This window comes from Poeciliopsis prolifica, unplaced genomic scaffold (genome assembly GCF_027474105.1).
Source record: "Poeciliopsis prolifica strain line A6 unplaced genomic scaffold, Auburn_PproV2 SCAFFOLD136, whole genome shotgun sequence".
NCBI classification, from domain to species: domain Eukaryota; kingdom Metazoa; phylum Chordata; class Actinopteri; order Cyprinodontiformes; family Poeciliidae; genus Poeciliopsis; species Poeciliopsis prolifica.
This window is the reverse complement of record NW_026562511.1, coordinates 462,745-482,500: the sequence shown is the minus strand read 5'-3', so window position 1 is coordinate 482,500 and position 19,756 is coordinate 462,745. Positions and strand designations below refer to the sequence as shown.

Genomic DNA, 19,756 nt, shown 5'->3' with positions numbered 1-19,756 from the left:
ATCAATAACTAGTTTTATAAATGACTGACCTCAGATTAAACCTACATGTTGCTGAAAAGTTTCTTACCAATTATTCCAAGTGAACTAAGACATTTGCAAAACAAACTATATTTGGTAATATTCTGTGTTTTTGCAGTGCAGCTGCTGATCTTCTGATGTTTCAGAAACCAGTTGGATTCTGACAGAATCCAAACAAACCGGGTCCTACTGGGTCAGAGGTCACCGACCGACCAAACTCACAACTGCAAGGTGAGTTCTGGACTCAACTTTTCATCCAATCAGAGTCAACTCTGCCTTGTTGCTAGGCAGAAGAAAATGACTGAACCTTTGTGGATCTTTCCCCACAGGAGCAGCAGAACTTCTCTGGTGTCGGATCAGAACCAGAGCATTTCCCGCCTCGCTCTCCGTTGGTTCCATCGATCGGATCCGGTGTCAACACCGTTAATTCATTCTGTGTCAATAAAGCTGTTTGTGGGTCAATATTCCTGCACTTCCTCCTCCATCATGCAGCTCATCATGGCTGTTTGGTTCTGACCCGATTCCAGAGCCAACAGACCCCAGACACACCTGGGCTCATTCAACAAAAACACACCAGAACCAGAACCGCACAGAAAAATGACTGAGACACCTCAGTCAAGGTCAAAGGTCATGATCCAACCATCAGAGAGACTCCATGAACCAGAACCACTGCTGGCCCGGAAGAACACCAAGGCGGGCCTTCATGGAGAATCTGAGTCCAGTTTCATCTGGAGTGGAACTAACAGAACCCAACAAAACATGGTGGTGGCAGCATGATGCTGAGGGCCTGCTCTGGGTGTAACTGATCCATTCTTCACGTTTTTCATGATTTGTAGAAATTCAAAACAATCACAGAAACGGCGAGTTCATGCAATGCCAACTCCCACCAGCAGGTGGCAGCGTCTCCAACTTCTACGTCCAAAATCAGAGTCAATAATGATGAATCAACCGGAGCCGTGAGGGGAGCGGCATCATGAGGAGGAGGAGCATCATGAGGAGGAGCGGCATCATGAGGAGGAGCGGCATCATGAGGAGGAGCGGCATCATGAGGAGGAGCAGCATCATGAGGAAGAGCGGCATCATGAGGAGGAGCAGCATCATGAGGAGGAGGAGCATCATGAGGAGGAGCAGCATCAGGTGGCAGAGCGGCATCATGAGGAGGAGCAGCATCAGGAGGAGGAGCAGCATCATGAGGAGGAGCAGCATCATGAGGTGGAGCAGCATCAGGAGGAGGAGCAGCATCATGAGGAGGAGCAGCATCAGGAGGCAGAGGCATCATGAGACGGAGCGGCACCAGGAGCGGCACCAGGAGCAGCATCATGAGGCGGAGCAGCATCAGGAGGAGGAGCAGCATCATGAGCAGCATCAGGAGGATGAAATGAGACTTTCATCCATGTATAAAACGAATTATTGTTTCTGCTCCCAGCGAACGTTCAGGACGAATCTGAATCGACATGTCGGCCATCTTGGCGTGGGCTGCAGCAGAAGGTCGGACTGTCCAACAGCCTTCTCCCTCAGCGTTCCCGCTCTGAGCCGAAGAGAGAGAGGAGGATTGTGGGTAATGTGTTCTCATTAACACCGTGTGACAGCAGCGTTCTCCGTTCTGCTGCTGCGACCCGGTTCTCCCTCTGGGATCGATAAAGTTCATCTCCAGCGTGGGCCGATCCGGGCGCCGCCTGCGCCGCGTTCCCGGCAACATGTGATGAAGATGAAGATGGAGAGGAAGATTTACAGCAGGACTCGGAGGGCAGACAAAACCGGGACAGAAACAGTTTGACCCAGAGACGACATGAAACCTGAAGCTTCAGAAAGTTTAGTGGAGGAAGACAGAGAGGAAATGAAGAGCCAGGTCTGGACGAACGGACCTGAGTCCAGGCAGCCATTTTACTAAATCAATGTTGCCTTCAGTTATAAAAATGTTTTACGTACCAAACATGACTGAAAAGAAATTTGACATTGAAATTGGGTCTCTGTCCCTTTAAGGTCCTGCTCTTTCTGAAACTGCGCCTCCAGGAAGTCGTCCCAAAATGGCTCCTCTATTAATCCTTTAACAACCTTTTCACCTGTGTTGCTCTGAGCAGCAGCTCAGCAGTTCCACCAGCGGTTTGCTAATTGCTGATGGCTAGTCTGAAGGAGCTGAGTGGGGGCGGAGCTGCGCCTCGAAGGCGGGGCTAGGTCCACCCAGACATTTTAACAGCGACTGACAGAAAAGAATCAAAGCAACACTCAAGGGTAAAACATTAAAACATGATGGAAATATAAAATAAAGTTTATTTTAAATGATGCTGTCACTTTAAAAAACATCAAATAAGTTTGGTGACCAGCCTGTAGCTAAAAATCCTTCATGCTAACCACCAAATGTTACAATGTAAAAACAAAACCCATCACATCAACATCAGTCTAAGATCAGAGAAACTTCCAGCCTCAGTTAGAGGTCAAAGGTCATGACTTGATGTCAACAGGGCTGCATCATGAGACCCAAACCCCTCCCACCATCAGCCCCGCACAGCGGTGGAGGGGTGTTGATGTGGGCTGGAAATGGAGCGCGCCCAGCAGAGAGAAGCAGCTCCACTTAGAGCAGCGATACTGAAACCAGGCGGCTTATCGATCCGTGTTGCTTTCAGCGTAATGTTTCATCCATTTAGATCAGAGTCAGAGTGTGTGTGTGTGTGTGTGCGCGTGCGTGCGTGTGTGTGTGTCTGTGCGTGTGTGTGGGCGGTCAGCCTGCAGGTGCATCGACACGCCGAACCCAGACAGACAGCAGCAGCAAACTGATTTAATGAAACACGAAGCGTTTGGAGCATCAACATGGCAACCAGCGGCCGGCTAATGGAATGATGGATTCGGCTGCGTGACGCGGCGTGTTCCTGGAAAACCTGCCCGTCCGCCGGCCGGCCGTCTCCTCACGCCGCGGCGGCCATCTTTCTTCCTGACTGCTGCGATGACAGCGGAGTCTTTCTGAGAACAAGCCGGGTCAACGATGATTGAAGACGCAGCTTCCCACCTTCCTCTGCTGCTGGGCGCCAGCAAGGCAGAAACAGAAACAACAGATTTTCCAGCAGAACCAGTCAGCGGATCGGACCCGGTCCGAACCCGGTCCGAACCCGGTCCGAACCCGGTCCGATCGCAGCGGCCTGGACGAGTTCAGGGACGGCAGAATGAACAGAACAGGTCAGACGTCCTGCAGCCAATCATCTAAAGTTTTGCAAAAACACAAGGAAGGAGCAAATGACAACATGCAGAACCAGAACCAAAACCAGAACCAGAACCAGAACCAAAACCAAAGTGTTTCCAGTTCAGTTTTACCAAATTAAATCATTCCTCTGCCACTAGCTAGCCTTTGACGGGGTCAAAGGTTAAGCTAGCGGCTCGTTTCCTCCAATCAGGCGGCCCAACTCTACAGAGCAGATATGCTCAGTGATTTCTCAGAGAGCTCCCCCTGGTGTTGGGGTCAGGCGCTGCTTCGTCTCTTGTTCACAGATCTTTGGACTGGGCTGAACTTTTCCAGTTTTCCTGTTGGGAATTTGTTTCGTTTCCAGGAATGTTAAACTCTGAGGGGAACCGTGTTCATGAATCAGTCTCATCAGGTCCAAACCGGACATGACTCCGGCCCTGCGGCCGCCGTCGGCTCCTCCTATCACTTCCTGTCAGCTCTCAACAACTTCCTGACGGTGACCTCAGAGGTCACATGTTACACGGCGACATCACGCCGCTAACGAGCTTCCCAACGAGGCAGGCTGTCGCTCCGCGTCAGCAGGACGTTTGCTGCTCTGCAGACGATTTATAGGTCACCTCTTCCTCTGGAAGAGCAGGAGAACCTCCGGTTCTGGCTCCGGTTCTGGCTCTGGTTCTGGCTCCGGTTCTGGCTCCGGCTCCGGTTCTGATTACGGTTGTGATTACGGTTCCGGCTCTGGTTCTACAGAGTCTCCATGCTGTCCAGGTGCATGCTGGGTGTTCACCAGGTACTCCAGCTGCAGGATGTTTAGTTTTTCAATCCAGACGTTCCTTCACTGAACATTAAATCTCCATGGTAACCAGAAAAGGTCAAAACCACTTCAGAATTAAAACAGTAAAAAATAATAAAAAAGTCTAAAGAAGCTGCTGCAGATGGTAAAGCTTCAGAATCTGCAGCGACAAAAAACACCAGACCCTCCACTCAAACCGAACCTGCAGCTGATCAACCTGATCAACCTGATCAACCTGATCAACCTGCAGCTGATCAACCTGATCAACCTGATCAACCTGCAGCTGATCAACCTGATCAACCTGATCAACCTACAGCTGATCAACCTGATCAACCTGATCAACCTGATCAACCTGCAGCTGATCAACCTGATCAACCGATCAACCTGCAGCTCAGCCTGCATCGCCGCCGCCGCTCGGCCAATCAGCATCTCTCATGAGAACAAGGCGGCGGTGCAGAGCGCCGTCATGGCTGCTGATTCCTCCAGCGGTTTGACTCGATCGGATCGGTCCGACCTGACAGAACAAACGCCCACAGGACTCATCGCTCTGACTTAAAGCTGAGTCACAGACAGGGTCAAAGGTTAAACACAGTCATCAGGACACCGATGAAGGTCAGCAGACCCAGTGCTCGTCATCAGATGGAGAGAAAACTTCAGTAAGTTCTGCTCTAATTTATCCATCTCTCCTTTTCTTCTTCTTGGGTCGAAATAAATACGTTCAGAGTTTCTTCCTTCAGATCAGTCCTGATACTTCCTGTGAAGCAGGAGTCCTCTAACGGACCAGAACCGGACCAGGATGAAACCAGGAGGAGAGCAGGAAGTGCGTTCTCCTGGCTCTCGCTGCTGATTTATTGCTGGTATTACGGAACATTTTCCCAGCAGCTACATATTAACGGATCCTCCAACAAATTAGGACGACGGCAGCAGAACGGAAACCCTGGAGGCCGGCGGCACATCCGGCGCTCCAGAGGTCACGGCTCCAGAATCCACTAAACGTTACTCAGCGTCTCTGAGCAGCACAAACCGTAAAGTCAGGATGAAACCGGATCCGCGGGAACCCGGACCGGGATCCGCGGGAACCCGGACCGGGATCCGCGGGAACCCGGACGGGATCCGCGGGAACCCGGACCGGGATCCGCGGGAACCCGGACCGGGATCCGCGGGAACCCGGACCGGGATCCGCGGGAACCCGGACCGGGATCCGCGGGAACCCGGACCGGGATCCGCGGGAACCCGGACCGGGATCCGCGGGAACCCGGACCGGGATCCGCGGGAACCCGGACCGGGATCCGCGGGAACCCGGACCGGGATCCGCGGGAACCCGGACCGGGATCCGCGGGAACCCGGACCGGGATCCGCGGAACCCGGACCGGGATCCGCGGGAACCCGGACCGGGATCCGCGGGAACCCGGACCGGACAGATTCTGATCTGCAGGTCTGGGAGTTCAACGTGATTTTAGAGAAAATATGAGAAGTGTGATGAGATGCGGAGCATTTTTGATAATTAATGTTCTGAAACTTCTTGGAATGAATCAATAAATGGTTCATTTAACTCCAAACCTTCAGTTTGACCCATTTTATAAAAGAGTCCTAGAAACAGAACCTATAGAAACATTGAACCGAACCATCCATCCATCTGGACCTGAACCGGTTCCGACAGGCGGCTTGGACTCACCCTGCGTCGCTGCTGTTTCCACAGATTAAGGCATCCTTGGCTCCTTCCACTTTGTAGAAATTATCTGGAAGAGAAGAAGATCAGAGCTGAGAACTGTTTCCTGTTCATAAGAACTGCTTCCTGTTCATAAGAACTGTTTCCTGTTCATAAGAACTGTTTCCTGTTCATAAGAACTGCTTCCTGTTCATAAGAACTGCTTCCTGTTCATAAGAACTGCTTCCTGTTCATAAGAACTGTTTCCTGTTCATAAGAACTGCTTCCTGTTCATAAGAACTGTTTCTGTTCATAAGAACTGCTTCCTCTTCATAAGAACTGCTTCCTGTTCATAAGAACTGTTTCCTGTTCATAAGAACTGTTTTCTGTTCATAAGAACTGTTTCCTGTTCATAAGAACTGCTTCCTCTTCATAAGAACTGCTTCCTGTTCATAAGAACTGCTTCCTGTTCATAAGAACTGCTTCTCGTTCATAAGAACTGCTTCCTGTTCATAAGAACTGTTTCCTGTTCATAAGAACTGTTTCCTGTTTATAAGAACTGTTTCCTGTTCGTAAGAACTGTTTCCTGTTCGTAAGAACTGTTTCCTGTTCGTAAGAACTGTTTCCTGTTTTATGCAAATAAGCTTCTGCTGGCCACGCCCCCTCCCAGTGTTTTCTGGTTATACAAGTGAAAATGGCAGCAACAGTCAGTTATATAACTGATCATCTGTTTCAGAGCCAGAAGTGGCGCCCCCTGCAGTTTCAGGTAGGTTTCAGCTGGTGGTTTAGTAAACGGCTTCTTCTCCAGACACAAACTAAACGATCCTGAGAGTTTTACTGACTGCAGAAGCAGCAGAAACAAAGACAGGATTCTAGGAACCGACTCAATAAACGAGTTTATGTTCACATTTCAATCTGCTGCAAGCAACAGGAAGACCTGCAGCGTCAGGATGTTTCACACCTGGAAACGATTCACAGCTTCACTGGAAAACTGTCTCTTACATCCATATGTTTCTAAGCAAAAGTTGTTTTCCTGACGTGTCCTGCAGACGGGGCGTGAGGCCGTCTGGGCCCGGTTACCGGCGGATCAATACGCTCGTCAGACCGGCTGTTTGGAGCGGCCCATAAAGCCTGAACCATTACAGCAAACACGCTTTGTTAAACATTCATCCAACACTTAGACCCGACCACAGGCCATCTCCCACTGCATCAATACGCTTTAATGTCTGCTGGACCGGCACCAGGGCGGCCCAAACCCACAACCTGACGCTTTACTGGTCGCAAACAAAACCGGTTTGGCTCAGACTGGTTCACATTCAGGGAGTTCAGGAAACTGTTGGGATTGAATAATCTGAGGCTGATTGGGAATGAAATGACAGATTAGGAGCAGGTGAAGCGGATCCGCTCTGCGGTCCGACGCCTGATTCTTCTTCTTCCCTCGGCCGTTTCTGTGGCTGCCATACTGAACGGCTCTCCGTGTTTCAGCTTCTTCTGGGACGTTAATCTGTCCTGTCGTGTTTCCAGCTCCTCTCTCCATGAGTTACATCCAATCTGACAGAACAGTGACAACAGAATTTAAAAAAGTCCAGCAGCCACCGCAACAGAACCGCTCCAGTTTGCTCTGGAGGAGATCTGATGGTCTCTGACGAGTATTGATCATCTGGACACGAAACGTGTTTTAAATTAGACTCTAAATTGGATCTTTAGTCTTTTGTTGTCACAAAAATAATTTACTCCCTTTTATTTAGTTAAATCCAGTTAAAAATACCAAAGCTAGCAGACGCTCAAATGTATTTCAGTAACAAATTATTTAGTGCAAAAACATCTTGAGTTATGAAACAGTTTTATTATTTACAGCAGTAAATACAGACGAGCTCAGCTTGGTTTTGGGATCAATAAAGTTTAATTTTTTAAATTAAACTGCTGGCCTCAGTTTAGCTCTGTGAGCCATAGCTTAGCTAAACTGAGCTAGCCTTAGCCTAGGTTAGCTAAACTGAGATAGCCTTACCCTAGGTTAGCAGGCTTAGCTAAACTGAGCTATCCTTACCCTAGGTTAGCATGCTTAGCTAAACTGAGCTAGCTTTACGGTAGCTTTTTTTTAGCTAGGTTAGCATTAGCTAAATTGAGATAGCCTTACCCTAGGTTAGCATGCTTAGCTAAACTGAGCTAGCTTTACCCTAGGTTAGCATGCTTAGCTAAATTGAGATAGCCTTACCTAGGTTAGCATGCTTAGCTAAACTGAGCTAGCCTTAGCCTAGGTTAGCATAAGGCAAGCTAGCCTCATCCAGGTTTACCTTTATCAGATGGAAAATCATTTATAAATGACTTAAAAGTCAAATATAGCAACGTATAAAAGACACATTTAATGTTTCCTTTAAAACATGAACTGTGTTTTATTCATCTTGACTTTTTGAGAATCTTATTGCTTCTTTGGTTTTCCATGTATTTGACGTTGAATTGCTGATATTTGATTTTGTTTTACATAATGAGTTTCAGCTGAGCGTCACTTTCTGATCAGATTTTATTGAGTTCAGAGGAAACAAACTGCAGCTTGTTGTTCAGCAGTTAAAGAGTCCGTTAACAGAAACAGAGAATTTAAGCTAATTAAAGACAGTGAACTATTTATTCTGTGTGAATGCTGAACGGACGGCGGCTGAAACAAAGGAAACGTTGGAGTCTCTCTGCGGCTCCCAGGGAGAACAAAGCCGTGTTTGCCTCCACTTAATGGCATCACCTGATGTTCAGCTCATGTTCTTCGTCACCAGATGAATGCATATTAGCACTCGCTCTGACATTAATAAAAAGATTCATTTTTCCCAAAGAGACCACCATCTGGGAAGATTTCACTGAGCTGCAGAAATGTAGAAAATTGTCTCAACGGGACGCCTGAAGGAGAGCGCCTAATTTCATTCCTCTTTAAAAACTCAAGAGCAGCAAATTATCCTGTCAGGGATGAATAAACCTCTGTCCTCCGCCGCAGCGTTTTCATCAGCACAAGATAAATTTACAGAGAAAATCTGCCGCTTTGACACGCACAGCAGGAAGAGTTATGGTCCGAAGTGAATTATCCGGCGGTTTGTTCATCAGCAGGAAGGGACCAGTCAAAGCACCGGCGGTCCAGGTGGTTCTGCCTCATCCATCAGAGCACAACGTCCAGAACCAATCGGATCATGAGTTTATCAGAACCGATCACCTGGTAAGACACAACCCGCCCTGTAACCCGACCCACCTGCTGACTCAGCACAACCAAAGCCTGATGGGAAACGTTGGGAGAAAACGCGTTACATTGATCGGCAGATTGAGGCTGATCAGCGCAGAGGACGGACCGGACCGGATCGGATCGGACCGGACCGGGCTGGGCTGGGCAGGGTTGCGCCGCCCGCGCCTCTCGGTTTCACAGCAGCTTTTAGGGGTCGATACGGCAACCCGCAGGGGACAATTATTTGTTGTGATGGATGCAGAGGTAAACTGGGAGCGAACATTTAGAAGGTGCATTAGTGAGGAGAAGCGTGTCCTGACATCCACCTTTACTGTAAACTTCATCTGGATTCACTCAACACAACATGAACTTTTTACCCTGGAGGCTGCCGGTTCAATTCCCTGATTCACCGTCATCACAGGGAACAGGAAGTTGAGGCTCAACTTCCTGTTTCCATCACAGGGAACAGGAAGCTGAGGCTCAACTTCCTGTTTCCATCACTGGGAACAGGAAGCTGAGGCTCAACTTCCTGTTTCCATCACTGGGAACAGGAAGCTGAGGCTCAACTTCCTGTTTCCATCACTGGGAACAGGAAGCTGAGGCTCAACTTCTTGTTTCCATCACGGGAACAGGAAGTTGAGGCACAACTTCCTGTTTCCATCACAGGGAACAGGAAGCTGAGGCTCAACTTCCTGTTTCCATCACTGGGAACAGGAAGTTGAGGCAGTTTGCTGCTCTGCAGCTTCAGGTGAGTCAGTTTACAAGTCGTTTACTGGAACAAATTTAGTTTGTCATTTTTACTTTCACTACGACTCAAAACGTTCAGCACTTGACGATAATCTAGCGGTCAGCAGCTTCCGGCCGATCTGACCGTCGTCTGGGGACAAATGAAGGAGGCGGCCATGTTTTCCAGGCCAGATCTGGAGAAAAGGAGCGAACAGGAAACGACTCAGAGAGCAGGAGCCCTCACAGGAATCAATGTCCCAACACAGAAACCATCAGCTCCATCTCAGATTCAGGCCTCAGTCTGCAGGTCAAATGTCACACTCGCAGGAGAAACAATATGGCGCCATGTAAAGCAGCAAAAGCCTTTGAAACTGAGACGTTTATCTAGAAAAGTCGAGTTTGGAGACCAAACTGAAAAGAACAGCAAAATGAAAACTCAAACCAACCGTTCAGCTCGGTGGAGGAGGAGTCATGATGTGGGCTCGTTTCACAGTCCCCAGAACCAGGAGCCTTGTAGTCAAAGGTAACTTAAAATGTAAAGAATTAAGCTGTTTCAATGGCCTAGTCAAAGTCCAAACATGCCATGTGGTTTGATTGTTCCTGGGAAGCCAGATTCAGTCCATCTTTAAACGTCATGAGGTCAAAATAAACAGCGGTGAGTTTTGACCTAATAATGAGAGAAATTAGTGAATAAAGTGATTTATTGACTGATGGAAAGTCTCTGCTTGACTCATTAAAGTCTTTGTGTCGAGTCTGAAGTGGAATAAAGGGACTGACTGTGGAGAGTCTGTGGAAATATTCAGTCTTTGTTTGGTGTTTACCTGAACGTCTGACCTGATGCTAGCAGCAGCAGCTGGGCCTTTCATTTGAAAACATCCAGCCTGATAAATGAGCTGCAGATCAGAGACTCATAAACAACACAAGACAAAGAGATTCATTTTTATTATTCTGTTTCTGGAACCGTTTTCACTGAAATGTTCTGGGAATCTCAGCAGGAGAATCTCAGTAACAGAAACGATGAACAGAAAATGAACGACAGTAACTGTTCAGTTCAATGACCTAAATGCAGCTTAAACTTTATTTCAAACACTATTTAATTATTATTTTGGGGATTTTTTTAATAGATTCAGCCAATAAAATGGTGACAACTGCTTTTATGAAAAGCTATGTTAAGAATAATTTAGCTGAAGTGAAATAAGAGAGGAAGAGCTAAGCTAAGGTAAACTAAGCTAAGCTATGTTTAGCTAAGATAATATAACATGAACAAAGCCAAGTAAGTGTAAGCTAAGTTAAGCAAAAAGCTTCGCTATGATAAAAAGGCTAAACGAATTAAAGAAATGCTAAGCTAGGCTAACTAGGTGTGATCAACAGAGCCAATGCTAGTGACGTTTAGGTATGCTAAGCTAATGTTAAATAAGCTGGAATACACTGAGTGAAAACAATGCTAGCTAAAATAAGAAATGTTGTGCTGAAAAGAGCTTAACTGGGAATGAGAAGTAAATAAAATACACTCGGCTAAAGCTAAGCTAACAACTGGGCTAAAATACATCAATCTAAGGTTGTGTCCAAACTCAGGGTTCCATCCGTAAAACGATCCGTAATGATATTAAAAGTGACAAAGACCAACTTAACCGCTGAGCTGTTAGCTTCCCCTCAGCCTGCAATGCATCCTGGGATACGCTGCGCTCTGAGCATCACACCGGACCCGAAACATGGAGGAGATTTACAGCCGTCGTCACGTCGGCCTGTCAGCGACGCAGCCGCTGTTTTTATAGCTTTATGGTTTTATCAACTCGGAGGGAAATTAATGTGTTTAAGACTCAATTCACAGAATTTGTTTTCCAACGTAAAAGTGAAATTTTATTTTTGTGCCACAATGTTGGGAACAAAGAGGTTCTGATGTAAAACTGATTATTCCTTGAATTTAGGAGCCTTTGATGCCTGGTGTGGAGATTAGAGTGTAAAAAACTCCTAAAATACAGAAATAACTATTCAAGTAAAACACCTTCATAAAGCCTGGAGAATAAGAAATAAAGATAATTGTTTTAAAAGGTAAATGAAGCTGTGAATGGATGAATAATAAAAATAAAAATTATGAATCAGGAGAATTAATCTGTCCATAAAACCAACAGTCTGTGATCCACATGATGGAGAACCTGCAGACTGTGTGTGTGTGTGTGTGTGTGTGTGTGTGTGTGTGTGTGTGTGTGTGTGTGTGTGTGTGTGTGTGTGTGTGTCCAACAGGAAGTTCTGACCCCACCATCCCGACTCACCTTCGTCTTCGATGAAGTCCTTGATGGAGGCCCAGGTCTGTTATTGCAGAAGAAGGAGGTGTTGGCCGGCAGGCTGCCGTTGATGCAGTGCTCCGTGCTGCGGACGCATTTGTCGCAGGTTTCCCATGAACAGCTGCAGGCCGATGAGGGCGAAGACGCTCAGGCAGAAAACGGTGAGGATCATGACGTCAGCGAGTTTCTTCACCGACTGGATCAGAGCGCCGACGATGGTCTTCAGGCCTGAGGAGCGCCGCGGGGCCAGTTAATACTTTATAGCCGCTTCTAAACCACAACGTCACACAGCAGGACAAGATGGCCGCCCTCTGATGCATGTTGAAACACAAACTCAGTCACACGCTGGAGGATGAATTTGATCCAACAGGGAAGGTTTGAGTTTTTCCCTCCTGACAGTCTGATGGACTCGGTCCTATTGGGTCCAAAGCTTCAACAGCTGTCCATTTCTGCTTCTAGTGCTAGGCTAACATGTTAGCTTTGGTTGTATTTACCCAGAATGCCCCGCATTATAGTCCACTTCCTGCTTTTGGAGCAGTCTCTGGTCCATTTGGCGTTCACATTAAACCAAATCAAAGTTCACTTCAACCAAACCCAGGCTGAGGTCAGAGGTCGATTAGCGTTCACACCTCACCAACCGGACCGGACTTTCTAGTTCAGGGGTGTCCAAAGTGTGGCCCGGGGCCCATTTGTGGCCCTTAGAGTGATTTCCTGCAGCCCTTCAGCACCAAACAAAAATGGTACCGAAACCATCAGGAGGGATTTTGGAAGGTCAGGATTTTAGCAAAGGGCGGCCATCTTATTCATGCTCAGAAACAAATCATGCATTAATAAATGAATAAAAGGGTAAATAAGACATTCCTCCTGCTGAAAATCACCAACTTCACCCTCTAACAAACTCCTGAAGTTACAGTGAGACACACAGGAAGTGGGTCAGAACAACAGGAACAAACACTGAGAACTGAACAGAGGGAGCAGACGAGCTGACAGCCGTCCAAACGTTACCGTGTCACAAACTCCTCCGTTTCCAGGGTTTGAATGTTGTTCAGCTGCTTCATTACAAACAGACCTGACCCTGTTTCCAGTGAGCCAATGACTGTGGTGCTGAACAGTTACAACAGAACCACAGAGGAACAACAAGGCGCCTCGCTGACATGCAGAGTGGACACACAGAACGACCCGAAACTTCTGCACGGCGACACCATCACTGACTCACTCTCACTTCTACCAGAGGGGAAACATCTACAGTCTCAGATAAATAGCAACATTTAGCATCCAAACTACACTCAAACGTTTCTGCTTCAGTTTTATGACATTTTGTCTCAAACAACAAACTGAAAATGATTTTAATGTGAACCATCAAAACCTCCCAGTAGAGATTATTAACTGGATCCCAACATAGAAAACATCAGGAGTGAGGTTCGCTTCAAGCCCAGTGGAATTGTGGGAAATGAAGGAATCTGTCACAGAAAATGTCGGAAATGTTTACGCTCCACTTTGAAATCTCAACCTAACTTTTATTTTAGTACAGAAAACATCTGGCAGAAAGTTTGTGAACATTTTGGCCAAAACTGTTCAGTCATTAATTTGAGACAGAAACAATCATCCGTATGAAAAGTGTTTCTGGGTTTTGCTAATTCAGATTTAAGATCCTACATTTGGAGCTGGTCCTTCTCTTCCTCTGGTTCTCTGCTGTCCACTCAAACAGTGTCAATAAGCGCCTCTCGTTTCTGCATACTGCCTCTGAGCTCATTTCCAGGAATGACAAAGCAGATGGATGAGCTTCAGCAGGGAGTATGCAGCAGGAGATATGAAACACAGCCACTTATTTCTAGCAGCTCGGCGGGTCAGGAGGCGGCTCCGTTTCCCTCGTGTTTCTCACCTGGGATGACTGAGATGGTTTTGAGCGCGCGCAGCACCCTGAACGTCCTTAAGGCTGACACATTACCCAGGTCCACAAACTCAGTGACATATCTGCAACAAGCCAGGAGACAGAAGCACAGAAACAGACACACAGAAGGATGTGACCACACGGAGCAACGAGCCGACACGCAGGGAGAATCAGAGAGACGCAGATCCAGGCAGAGACAGGAAAAGCTGTGGAGCCTCTGGAGCCACAGGAGGAGAAATCAGACAGGAAAGCTTCACACCATCCAGACTGGAGAAATGTTCACCACAGGCCGACAGTTTCATCCTCAGAAATTTAGATTCACAGCAGATGTCTCAACTTTTGTTTGCTTTTGGTATGCTGGTCAGATCAGGATAGTTTTGTTATTTGCTGCTTGTTTTGTGAGCTAGCAAATGGCTAATTAGCAGGATTACTAAAAATGTTAGCTCCTTTTTATTTATTCATATTAAGTCAGATGTGCTGGAAGAAACAAGTTATTAACATTTTATAATTAATAAAAAATACCTAGCGAATATTGCAGTTAGCATGCTAACTATGATAATTAGCATAAAATCATAGCGTATGATGTTCTGTTTAAATGTTCCTGCTAGCTTAAACAGCAAAGTAACACTATATTTGGGATTTGTTGTTCACTTTAAACTGATAACTGCTGCAGAATATTAAACACCACAAATATCTAGTATAGCAGAAGCTAACCTCATGTATGGAATGAGACAAACTGTTTGAAATGATAATATCTGCCCTTTTTTAATTGTGAACTTAGCTCCATTAGCTCATCAGTATTGTGCTAAGCTAACTCTTTAGCTGGTCATTTCATTGAGCTGTTAGCTAGCTAATTGGCAAAATTCCCCTGAAACATTTCGTTGGAATAAACTGATTTAAAGATTTAGAAAACTTTAATGCAAATTTTAACTGCAAATAAAAACAATGATTGTGCTGGAAAAATGGCAAAATAGATTTTAAAAAAATTATAAAAATAGAAACATTTCATTTAAAGATTGTGTGGATAAAAATTTTGATTCATTATGTATGTGTAAGTATTGAGGTAATCAGATTACATTCCTTTCTTAGCTACTCGCATTTTATTGAATTTTAGCAAACAATTCAAACGTTAGCATCACAAAAGCAAACATTTAAAGGAGTGAAAGGAAAGTTTTGAGTTAATTCCAGAGGTAGAGGAATATTTCCTCCGTTCCCAGCTAATGACCAGGTGCTCAGCTTAGCCTCATCTGACTTTCCCTTCTGTACTGTTCCTTTAAGACAGATCAGGTGACCTGTGACCTCTGACAGGGCGGAGAGTGGGGGGTGAGCAGGTAGGCTGGAGCTGCAGGACATGGCAGACACGGACGGACAGCAGATGACGTTCACGGCTAACTCTCTGGTGCTCTTTGAATGAGCTGCCCATGTCGCCCCCTGGTGGTGAGGCCTTACCTGGGATGACTGAGATAGTTTTCAGGGCTCTCAGCACTCTAAACGTTCGCAGCGCCTGCAGGTTTCCTACTTTGATAAACTCTGTTAACATCCTGCAGGGAGCAGGGCGGTGGTTTCCAACAAATGACAAAAAAAGACAAAGATAAGAAAGTCTGAAAATCCTCTAAATATTCACAATTCTGAGTATAATTTCTAAATGTTTTTCCTCTGATTGGTCATAAAGTAACTTTGACCTGCAGATCAAAGTTTGAGACATAATGAAAGTTACAACTGTCAGTAAAAACGGTGGAGGTCCTATCATGATCTGGGCCAGTAGCTATAGTGGCAGTCATTAACCTTTATGAAATAATTAGATCAATAAATGTCATATAAAAGGCCAGAACATTGACAGACATCACACCGAATACATAAACCGTATTTGCAGTTTCAACATGTTTCAGAGAATATTTTCAACTTTTTGCTTTTAACTTGGCAAAACACAAAGAAACAAAGATCCAAAGTTTTCAAAACATTTCCTGGTTAGTCAGAGAGGAAATTCAGTAATCACATTAAAACTAAAGTAACAGAACATATTATTTTTTCACAAAATGTTTCCTAAATGGGAATATAAGTCAAATTTAGGAAGAATTTACATTTTGAATACTTTGTTATCGAGCAGGTTTTATTTTAGAGCAGTGAGGCTAACATGAGAGTTAGCTTAGCATCAAGAAGAGCCATTATTTTTAAAAGTGATATCAGAAGATTGGAAAATAAAATCATTATGAAGGTAACTGAAGTGTTAATATGTTTGAGAAAAAATAAATTAAAATGTATTTTTAAATACTAAACTATTAAGTTTTCATGCTACCTTTTACTAATCAAGTTTTTTTTGTTTATTTTCACATTTATTATGCTAACGACTGTTAATTTTATGTTTATGACTTTTCTTGCTGTTTTAAAGTGTTAAAAGGCAAACAGGGATTGTTTTTCAGAGGTTAAATAATGTGATGGTGTTGATCTTCTCTGATAGAACCCGGCCCGGCCCGGCCCGGCCCGGCGCCAGGCGACGCCGGCCCGTTGGGCCTCGGTTAAACTCGGTCATCTGATCCTGGAGCTGCTAATGCATCTCCATCACAGCTCGTATTTCAGCAGGTTTGATGCTGCAGTGATGTAATCACAGCGATGGGACCGGTGACAGACGGACCGGTGACAGAGGGACCGTGACAGACGGACCGGTACCACCGCTCCCTAAGCGACCTGGTGACCTTCCTCACCGCGTTCCCACGCTCCTCCCCTCTGACCGGTCCGGGTCTGACCGACCGGGTCAGAGCCAACCTTCCTCCATCAGAGGAGGCATCTTTGAAACATTTCACTTTGCTCGTTCCGCTGCAGGTCGGCCATCACTGCCTGATCCCGAGGTCAAAGGTCAGGCTGAGCCTCAGAGCTGAAGGTGGTTTTTATGTTTGTCAGCTGAGTTCTTCCTTCCGTTCACTTTCTACTGAATTCTGTTCATTTTTATTTATGTCAAAGAATGAACCCAAAATCCTCTAGAGGCCGAATCCCAGAGGAGATAAACATCTCTTATCCCCAACTCCAGTATCGCTCTGGTGATGCAACCAGACAGACTCCAAGAGGAGCAGCAAAAGCAAAGGAGGTGGATCAGCAGAGCTAGCTAAGAAAGGAGGAGTCATCCAGATATTGAGCTGTTAGCACAGCAGCAACAACAGTCTTCAGTCAGAGGGAGCTTCCTGTTGGTTGTGAAACTGACTGCTACTGGACTGGAGACATTTGGACGTCTCAACATTTCGTCTTTTTTAGGGTGAATAAATTTATCTGATTTTTCATCAAAAGTTCGAAGATTCACCATGTCAGAAAGTTCAATTTTTCCTGAATCCGTTTTTATTTGGATCCATTTTCCAGTTTTTTCCACAATCACAGCTTGTTGTTCTAGTGGTTCTGATGGTTCTAGTGGTTCTGATGGTTCTGATGGTTCTGGTGGTTCTGGTGGTTCTGGTGGTTCTGATGATTCTGGTGGTTCTGATGGTTCTGGTGGTTCTGATGGTTCTGATGGTTCTGGTGGTTCTGGTGGTTCTGATGGTTCTGATGGTTCTGATGGTTCTGATGGTTCTGGTGGTTCTGATGGTTCTGATGGTTCTGGTGTTTCTGATGGTTCTGGTGTTTCTGATGGTTCTGGTGGTTCTGGTGGTTCTGATGGTTCTGGTGGTTCTGGTGGTTCTGATGGTTCTGATGGTTCTGATGGTTCTGATGGTTCTGATGGTTCTGGTGTTTCTGATGGTTCTGGTGGTTCTGGTGTTTCTGATGGTTCTGATGGTTCTGGTGGTTCTGATGGTTCTGGTGGTTCTGATGGTTCTGGTGGTTCTGATGGTTCTGATGGTTCTGGTGTTTCTGATGGTTCTGATGGTTCTGGTGTTTCTGATGGTTCTGGTGTTTCTGATGGTTCTGGTGGTTCTGGTGGTTCTGGTGGTTCTGATGGTTCTGGTGGTTCTGGTGGTTCTGATGGTTCTGATGGTTCTGATGGTTCTGGTGTTTCTGATGGTTCTGGTGGTTCTGGTGTTTCTGATGGTTCTGATGGTTCTGGTGGTTCTGATGGTTCTGATGGTTTTGGTGGTTCTGGTGTTTCTGATGGTTCTGGTGGTTCTGGTTGTTCTGATGGTTCTGATGGTTCTGGTGGTTCTGATGGTTTTGATGGTTCTGGAGGTTCTGATGGTTCTGATGGTTCTGAAGGTTCTGATGGTTCTGGTGGTTCTGGTGGTTCTGGTGACGGTTCTGACCCGTTGAAATATTCAGAACCTTTAGGATTTAACCTCTAGTTTTTTGTCTTCCTGTCCAGCATGGACAGTTTTTCCTCAGGAAGTTTTTCTGCCGCCTGTTTTCTTCTTCGGTTCTGAAGTTGTGCAGTCGGGTTTTCCGGACGTTGCAGAATCTTTGAAACTGACCAGAAACTTTTCAAACTGGAGCTTAAAGAGGCGAAACGTCAGAGCAGCTTTCACTTTAATTCCTCCGCAGTAATCCCATCAGGACGACGACAGAGCCGCCGCTCTGCTGGCTCAGCTGCCACCAGCCTGCAGCTCCTTCACAATAAAAGCTCCTGGAAAGTCACTTCCTGTCTCACCTATCCTTTAGTCTGGTTATTTTTATTGTTTCATAAAGTACTAGCAACAAACTCATAATTAATCTTTGTGTCTGCTGTTTTATGTAATGTGTGTAGTTGTGTTTTCTTTCTGTTTCTGTATGGATCACATTCTAGAGGAATAAAAGTAAATTAATATAGAAACGTTTTTTAGTGTTTCGCTCCTGAAACAGGTTTTCTCTGTTAGACTTTAGGATACTTTTAGAAAATTATGATTTTGTTCCAGATGCATTAAGACTAAATATGTTTTCTTCAGTAAAATCGTTCAAGTTTTTTATTTTTCTAAGACTAAGTTAATTGTTTAAGTTTTTTAAGTTGATTTCTATTTATTTCTCTTGATTCTGAGTTTAAGTTTCCAGCTTAATTTCTCAGCCAATTATTTTCTATTTATACTTAGATTCATTTTATTCCAAAATTTTATATTATATTAAATCAGTTGTTGCAACAGATTGAAGCAAAGCCATTTTACTTCTGGGTCTCAGAGTAAAAGGGGGAGGAAAATAAATGCCTGCCACACTTTTCAGACTTTTTTCCATCAAATTCTGTAAACTATGCAGCCTTTTCCATCAGACCCTTCACAATAAAAGCCGCTTAATACATTAAATGTGGGAAAGATTAAAGGGTGTGAATGTTTCTGCTCAGAACGTTCTGGTTCTGGTTCTGGTTCTGGTTCTGGTCGGCCTGACGGCTACAGGAAAACCTTCCTGGACTCTTCCTGGTGTGTAGGTATGTGTGTGCAGGTGTGTGTGTGTGTGTGTGTGTGTGCAGGTGTGTGTGTGTGTGTGTGTAGGTGTGTGTGTGTGCGTGTGTGTAGGTGTGTGTGTGTGTGTGTGTGTAGGTGTGTGTGTGTGTGTGTGTGTAGGTGTGCGTGTGTGCGTGTGTGTAGGTGTGTGTGTGTAGGTGTGTGTGTGTGCGCGTGTGTGTAGGTGTGTGTGTGTGTGTGTGTGCGCGTGTGCGTGTGTGTGTGTGTGTGTGCGTGTGTGTGTGTGTGTGCGTGTGCGTGTGTGTGTGTGTGTGACTCACGCCATCACGATGACGCTGAAGTCCAGCCAGTTCCAGGGGTCCCTCAGGAAGGTGAAGGGCCCCACACAGAAGCCTCTGGCCAGGATCTTGATGACCGACTCGAAGGTGTAAATACCTGTGAAGGTGTACCTGGGCGAGCGAGCGAGAGCAGAGAGAGAGGAGGAGGAATAAATAAGAAACAGACGGATTAATATTGATAAAAGCTTCTGCTGGACATCCTTCACTTATTCATTTTGTCCCAGACATCAAGTGAAGCGGAGGAAGACATGAGACAGAGAGTCATGTTGAGTCAGGCTGAGACTTTAACGGACGGGTCCCTTTAAGGGCCAAAACGCTGCAGCTAGCCTGACAGCGTTAGCGTTAGCCTCAGTTAATCCGAGTCTCTGCTCAGCTGATGGGTTCAGACATGTTTCCTCCAGACT

The 19,756-nt window shown here is 45.7% G+C and overlaps 1 protein-coding gene across 1 annotated transcript in view; it reads right to left on the bottom strand.

The window, feature by feature from the left end:
• LOC129355492 (sodium channel protein type 5 subunit alpha-like) overlaps nt 1-19,385 on the bottom strand; it is a 79,145-nt gene extending 59,760 nt beyond the window's left edge. The window contains 6 exon segments of the mRNA XM_055025084.1: nt 5,659-5,722; nt 11,830-11,868; nt 11,871-11,941; nt 11,943-12,069; nt 13,724-13,815; nt 19,335-19,385. Coding sequence (XP_054881059.1) covers nt 5,659-5,722; nt 11,830-11,868; nt 11,871-11,941; nt 11,943-12,069; nt 13,724-13,815; nt 19,335-19,339 — 398 coding nt within the window. The 5' untranslated portion in view covers nt 19,340-19,385.
• Between the last annotated feature and the right edge of the window lie 371 nt (nt 19,386-19,756).